This window comes from Eucalyptus grandis, chromosome 2 (assembly GCF_016545825.1).
Source record: "Eucalyptus grandis isolate ANBG69807.140 chromosome 2, ASM1654582v1, whole genome shotgun sequence".
Classification (NCBI taxonomy): Eukaryota; Viridiplantae; Streptophyta; class Magnoliopsida; order Myrtales; family Myrtaceae; genus Eucalyptus; species Eucalyptus grandis.
The window spans coordinates 54824651-54831482 of record NC_052613.1 but is presented as its reverse complement, the minus strand read 5'-3'; the positions used below and the strand labels follow the sequence as shown (position 1 = coordinate 54831482).

Below are 6832 nucleotides of genomic sequence, written 5' to 3'. Positions count from 1 at the left end.
TTAATCGGGCATTAACTCTGTAACTGTTAAAGAGTATTATTTTAGGAATTTATTTGTAACCTTACAAATCTTTATTCCGACATTAACTCTGTAAATGTTACAAATATTTAATTTGACCATTACATCTGAAACTATTTCAAAGCATTAATTGGTCATATAATCTAAAACTGTTTCAGATCATTAAACTACCCATTGATTTTGAAACCATTTCAGATAACTAATGTGATCATTCAGTCTAAAATCATTTCAAAACTTTAATGTGATCGTTACATTTGAAACCGTTTCAGATCTTTAATTTAGCCATTAAATCTGAAACTATTTTAGATAATTAATTTTACTATTGATTCTGAACTCACTTCAAATAATTAATGATGCCATTGATTATGAACTCACTTCAGATCATTACTACATCTATTAATTCTAAACTCACTTTAGATTATTAATTCGGCCATTGAATCTAAACGCGCTTCAGATCTTTAATTCGGTCGTAAAGTCTGAAACCCGCTTTAGACTTTATAAAGTTTGAAGCCCATTTTTCAGATCTTTTATCTTATAAGCCCAACTCAATTTGATTGGTTCAACTGCAAACATATTTGCAATATTCTATCTTTCATTCAAATATCATTCTAATTGGTTATTGTGCGTGACATCCTTAGGTTCATCATTGAATTGGCAATAGAACATGTACTATAACATATTAGCACAACCAAGAGCACTAATAGTCTAGATCAATCTTTTGTTCTTACAAACCATGAATGGCATCTAGCAATATATCCTAACTACCCAAATAGTGTGAAATGTTTCGAGAACATAATGAATCTGTCAGCTTTGGTGACCGTATAATTCGATCATTCCGTCTCACTATGTCTTGATTGAACAAAGGCCATGAAATAATTGGTCAAGTCACTAATTCAATTATATACCCAAATCTAATTGACATGTACTTCTTTGATACATGAACCATTCATTTTCGATTATAACCTCGACCGAGGATTTCAATATAATGTTACGATTAGATTACATAAGACATCAATCTTGTATATCTATATATAATAAGAAGACAGATTTCATATTGTGCATGCATGTGCTCGCATATATGAACAAATTATGACCATCAAGTACAAAGACGGTTCGATGAAGCGTCAATATGCACAATTGTGAACCATAGCTATCCAACATACAAGTCAACATCATACCTCAAGTATAAGGATTTTACACCAGACCAAAGCGTGAATGATTAGACATTGACCCCATTAAAAGTTTCCATGTCGCCAATTGCTCTATGCATGTCATATTCAGTGAACTTGTCCAAAACAAGCATCTGTGTTATAGTTTAGATATCACAATACCCAATGACTTATGACTCATCATCCTCTCAAGTATCTAATATGGAATGGTGAAGCTTGAGAACACATTGGTCTGAACAGGATCATCAATATCCTCTCAATGATCCATTGATCGAGAACTGTTAAATTTTCAACATGATTGCAAACCTATCATATATATTCTTAACACTTTAAAAATATGTTCAATTGTAGCTAATCTTATAGATTCATTCATATAAGTAGGATGATGAATGAATATTTATTTGGCTTTAAATAATCCCTAACATGTAACTATTATATGGTTGCTTTAGGGTATGTAGCTAACACTTGGCTTTTCCATAACTTTGTCCTGTAGATTTTCTGAGAAACTGACTTCATTGTTGGGTCTTTTCAGACACCATCACTGTAACGCTAACGACCTTCCAAAGAATTGACTTGATTTGGCACGAGAATCAGGCCAGATTCACTTGACTGGGGAGGCGTGTGGCAAGGTAAAAAGCAATTGATCGTAAATATGCACCGACAAACTCTCTAAACTTTGTGAACTTATCGTTACTTAGTGACTGTGAATTCTACATAGCAATAGTTTAATCTAACTAATAAATAGATTTCAGAACAAGTGCCCACTTCCTCTTTCCTGGCTTTGTGTCCTTTTGCTCTTTTGACGTCAATTCACGATTGTGTCGATTACTTTAGGTTCTCTTGCTATGTTTAGGCCTTGATAAATTTTGTTTGATGCCTCCTGTTGGCGAATATAGGGATTTAAAGAAGTGCCTACACAAGGTTCTAATCTGTTATTCCACTACTAATTCGAATGAATCACACCCTTGTAAAGTGGTACAACATTATCTAATAGAAATAACTTTTCCCAGATCCCAAGTTTGTCAATTTTCCTATTCTTCAGGAAACCGTTCTAAAGATCCTTTATTTTTTTTATCACTCAACTTCTGCATTTTCTTTCCTGGTAACTCTTTCTCCCTCCTTTCTCTCCCCCCCCAAAATCAACCTTTTCCGTGCCAAAACGAGCGGCGGTCATGGTTCTTAACCACCCAGCATTTAATGTCATGCCTTTTCAGCCGACCTCAATTTGTTAATATTTTCATTATCAGCTGACTTTGTAAGCACAGATTGTCATGCCTTTTCGGGAGTGATGATTGGACTGTTTACCCACTTCGATCAGCAAATGATTTGATACTCTGTAGCTGTATATTGCGGGAATACATTATGCCGATGGTGGAGAAATCATATGGGGGCTATATGGTAGCGTGACTATGACCAGTTCCTAACGCAATTTCGAGTACGATATTGTGCTAAATTATTTTCAAAGATACAGGTTGCTTTTCTAGCGATAATGTGAAAAGTTACTAGGAATCCATCAACGCAGATCAAGCGAGGTCATGCAAAGAACGATTCAAATAGAAGAACTTGGAAAAAGAAAACCGAATATATTATCCAAGCGTGCCGTAGGACATCTGCAGAACGCATTAAGGAAATGCCGAGTTTTCACATGGAGTTGGAAGAAGAGGCTGGAACCCAATGTATATACGGAAGAAAGTAGATTAGTCTAAAGAAATGTTAAGCAAATCCTTGATATATCTGCAAGAAAGGATCCTTCTTTATCTTGACTTTTGCAGATGAAGACAGATTTACTTGGCAAAAATGAAATGCCATTAGTCTAACCAGAGCTAACTTTTAGCCTAATAAGAGCTTGCAAAGTCTTGGTTGATTGCAATTTCGGTAGGAAAATTTTGCCAATTCCTGCAAAGTTCACAACAGAGCTTCTTTTAACTATGTTCTAGTGAATAATGAACTTAACGTATCTCCGTCATTTCGTGGCGTCCTCGGATCGTAAGTACAACATGGCGAAGTGGGAGGAATGGACTGCCGTACGTCCTTTGTCCTGAACTTGTCCCTCGAATCTAAGTGAGTGGCCACTGGAAGCATCCGAGGCTTGCTTTAACCTCTTCTTTGATCTCGCCAGAAGACCCTCCAGTGGCAGATGAACGGCTAAAATTTTGCTGCTGTCATACCAAATTATTAATTGCCGCTGGGACCGTGTCGCAAGAAACTGAGAAAACATGCTTTTGAACCTGTCTTTGTTACGACAGCACGATAAATATGCAGATAAAAACTATCCAGCAGCTCTTGACACGGGTTGCTTCGGTGAACAAGAATAGGTCAAGCATCACACGAATTGTAACAACGGAAGCAAATGTTTTCATTCTCAACCGTAGCTTTGGCTAATGAAGTTTCTCGTCTGGAACCATGCCGACTAGCCAACCATGACATGGCCCGTGGATAGCGTAAAAACTTGTGCAAAGCGCCGTTGTATGACGATCGCATTGAGGACGTGGCTCGTAATTGACGATGATAAGCCAACAATTACCGCTGCATAAATCAAGAATAAGTTAGCAAAGTCTACGGCTAAATATAGAATACTCATGAAATATGAATATTAATGCAAGAATGTTTCTCGTCCCCGGGTACATTCTGAAAATTTCAAAGCATATGCTAAATTCTCACCTTCCCCTTGAATAGTTTACTCTACATTTAAGTAACTCTCTAAGTTAGTTATGCAAACGATATTATAAATTGGTTTCATCCTGTGACTTGTTCAACCAGTACCTGTAATGATCAATGCAAATTGATTGCTCCATTATTTATAATGCTGTGCTCAGTAAGAGCTGGGTACAGTACCAAGTCAATTTGCGTTTATTCTATTAGAAGTAGTTGCATGTTGGAAGTTTCTCGGTTCGTCAAAAAATGAATATGTTGATTGAGCTGATCGCTATATAAAGTGAAACATCTTGAGGTGACAAACTCGCAAATATCATTTTAGAGAAGTTTGAAGATAACAAGAGCTAGATTTGGTAGGCTCCTCAGCAAGTTGGGAGAGCCAAAATGGCCAAGTTTTGGCCACGCCTGCTCTATGCATTGGCAATATGCTTGATAGCCACTGAGGTGGTGGTGGTGGCGGCCGACGACGACCATGATCCCGATTACAAGTCGGCGCCTCCGCCGCCGCCTTATCTCTACGAATCTCCACCTCCTCCACCATACATTTACAAGTCCCCACCGCCTCCTCCTTACGTCTACAAATCCCCACCACCACCTCCATATGTCTACAAGTCCCCACCTCCTCCGTCCTATGTGTACAAGTCCCCTCCACCTCCACCTCCTTATGAATACAAATCACCTCCCCCACCTCCCTATATCTACAAGTCACCACCACCGCCTCCTTATGAGTACAAATCGCCTCCACCACCTCCCTACGTATACAAGTCACCACCACCGCCTCCTTATGAGTACAAATCGCCTCCACCACCTCCCTATGTTTACAAGTCACCACCACCACCTCCTTATGAATACAAATCGCCTCCACCACCACCTTATGTATACAAGTCACCACCGCCGCCTCCTTATGAGTACAAATCGCCTCCTCCACCTCCCTATGTCTACAAGTCCCCACCACCGCCTCCTTATGAGTACAAATCGCAGGAGTACAAATCGCCTCCCCCACCTCCCTATGTCTACAAGTCACCACCACCACCTCCTTATGAGTACAAATCACCTCCACCACCACCTTATGTATACAAGTCACCACCACCCCCTCCTTATGAGTACAAATCGCCTCCCCCACCTCCCTATGTCTACAAGTCACCACCACCGCCTCCTTATGAATACAAATCTCCGACTCCTCCTTACATTTATAAGTCGCCTCCACCACCACCTTATGTGTATAAGTCTCCTCCTCCTCCTCCATACGTCTATTCATCGCCACCTCCACCACCTTACATCTACAATTCACCGCCCCCGCCTCCGTACTATTACACCTCTCCTCCACCTCCCGCAGTCCCCTACTAGACCGACCTTTTTCTACGCACCCTCCATTCAGGTAAGTAGGCCAATCAAAGAAAAGATGAGAATCCATATTCCTCCCGTTCTTTCGTTGCTGATCTTTGTCGGAATTCCAAAAGGATTATAACGCGAACTAACGTCGCCACTCTCTGTCGTTGCAGGTGTAATCAGTCTACTATGAATTCAATAAAGCACGAAGACGAGCATTGCTTGGATACTTTGATTACGTCATAAATGTGTTTTTGTCGAAACTTTAGTCTTGGTTCGTATATTGGTTTACTCGTAGATACACAACCATGTAACCGATTTCCACGTCTCACTTGGTTTTTTTCTTCGCGTGGCTTTCCTTGTCCACACAGTATGCTGGAATCAATAAATAAGAAATGAAAGTTATGTTATCAGTCCGACTTCGAGAAGGTTAAGGTAGAAAAACAGCTTTGCATTGGCTTATGAATCAAATCTTTTTAATTGTTTTTTCGGTTGAACTTAATGTCTCTAATTCTAAGGTCAAATAGCGATGTCCTCGCGCACACCCGTCGACCATATACTTTGTGGTACACGAGTAATCTCCCCTTGATGAAGTAAGGGAAGAACCCTCCCCGGCAAAACCCTAACGACTCCCCGATTCGGATTCTTGAGGTGGACGTGAGAACAACTCAAAGAAAACTAGACCTCTAGACTTGTACGACTGGCAGCTTCAGAAATTGAGGGAAAAAGCGTGATCGAATAAATTCCAACTATGGTACTATGGTAATGAATCTAACTATAAAGTTCCTTCTTCTCTTCCCGTTAGGTCATATTGTTGATTTAGCACAACTTCCTCTCTTTAAGAGACGGAGAAGGCGAGAGTGAAGTGTTTGAGGGTCAACGGAGACTTTATATTAAGCCTATCCAACCAATAAGTTCTGTTGCGAATTAAATATTGCACGTCTCAATTACGAATGTTTTCTACAACGTTCGGTTTCAGCGTGGGGAGTAGAATTGGAATTAAAAAAAGAGATAGATAAGAATTAAGTGTTGAAAAGTAAACAAACGGTCAGGATGGCCGAGTGGTCTAAGGCGCCAGACTCAAGTTCTGGTCCTCGTGAGAGGGCGTGGGTTCAAATCCCACTTCTGACATTTTCTTTCCCATACTTTTTTTCACCTTTTGGCTAAGCGCAGCTCTGCATTTTTTTCATCATCAAACGCCAAAAAATACTCTTCCAATAAAAAAGAGATGATAGAGATGTTCGAAAAAGGATTAATTTTGAAGAGATTTCCATGTAAATTGCGAAGAAAGGATACATATTGTCCGCTAATCAAAAAAAAAAATTCTAATCGCTCCCCACCACATAATTAATTAACGATCCAATTTTAATTTCAACTCTTGTCTTGAACAGCTCACCAGGTTAGGAGGATACTTCTCAGGTTTGATATTTACCTACCTAAAGCAGACTTCCTTATTATTGCGAAAAAGGAGATTGACGACGAGTAATTCGCTCAAGCGCAGCTCTGCATTTTTTCATCATCAAACGCAAAAAAGTACTCTTCCAATAAAAAAGAGATGATAGAGGTGTTCAAAAAAGGATTAATTTTGAAGAGATTTCCATGTAAATTGCGAACAAAGGATACATATTGTCCGCTAATCAAAAAAAAATTCTAATCGCTCC

General features: G+C 39.4%; 1 protein-coding gene and 1 non-coding gene across 2 annotated transcripts; both read left to right on the top strand.

The window, feature by feature from the left end:
• Positions 1–4163: 4163 nt before the first annotated feature.
• On the top strand, positions 4164–5581 carry LOC120290295 (extensin-2-like). The gene is made up of 2 exons (XM_039306179.1): positions 4164–5220; positions 5345–5581. The coding sequence occupies exon 1, from the start codon at positions 4227–4229 to the stop codon at positions 5187–5189; it is 963 nt and encodes a 320-aa protein (XP_039162113.1). The 5' UTR covers positions 4164–4226; the 3' UTR covers positions 5190–5220; positions 5345–5581.
• Positions 5582–6218: 637 nt separating this feature from the next.
• TRNAL-CAA lies at positions 6219–6302 on the top strand. Its single transcript has one exon. It is a non-coding gene; the product is annotated as a tRNA-Leu (tRNA).
• The last annotated feature ends 530 nt before the right edge of the window (positions 6303–6832 follow it).

What these genes read in the sequence shown, in the direction of transcription:
- LOC120290295 (XM_039306179.1), top strand. Translation starts at nt 4,227, where the DNA reads ATGGCCAAGTTTTGGCCACGCCTGCTCTATGCATTGGCAATATGCTTG.